The sequence below is a fragment of the Dendroctonus ponderosae genome, unplaced genomic scaffold (assembly GCF_020466585.1).
Source record: "Dendroctonus ponderosae isolate FM_Combo_2020 unplaced genomic scaffold, Dpon_F_20191213v2 Dpon_F_20191213_606, whole genome shotgun sequence".
Lineage (NCBI taxonomy): Eukaryota > Metazoa > Arthropoda > Insecta > Coleoptera > Curculionidae > Dendroctonus > Dendroctonus ponderosae.
This window is the reverse complement of record NW_026018822.1, coordinates 9,162-9,374: the sequence shown is the minus strand read 5'-3', so window position 1 is coordinate 9,374 and position 213 is coordinate 9,162. Positions and strand designations below refer to the sequence as shown.

Sequence of the window (213 nt, the reverse complement as noted above, 5' to 3'; positions counted from 1 at the left end):
AACAGTCCTCTGGCTGCAATATCTTCGTCAGTGTCTCCCTCCACGTAATTTTCATTTTTCATTCTTGTTAATACATCCCGCACTCCAGAAATCTTGTTTTTGTTAGTCAAAAACGTCTCGCCAGTGGTGGAAGTCTGCATGGTAGACATTGTTACAACACTGCTTGTTGTTTGTCTGTCTTCAGCTAAATGTTTAAAAATATTTTAGTTGGTC

At 39.0% G+C, this 213-nt stretch overlaps 1 protein-coding gene across 1 annotated transcript in view; it reads right to left on the bottom strand.

Moving 5' to 3' along the window:
- Positions 1–3: 3 nt before the first annotated feature.
- The window catches only part of LOC125505006 (endochitinase A-like), a gene marked incomplete at both ends in the record, with an annotated part of 8,389 nt that continues 8,179 nt past the window's right edge, over positions 4–213 (bottom strand). Inside the window, one exon of the mRNA XM_048667910.1 lies at positions 4–184. Coding sequence (XP_048523867.1) covers positions 4–184 — 181 coding nt within the window. The remainder of the gene's footprint in view (positions 185–213) is intronic.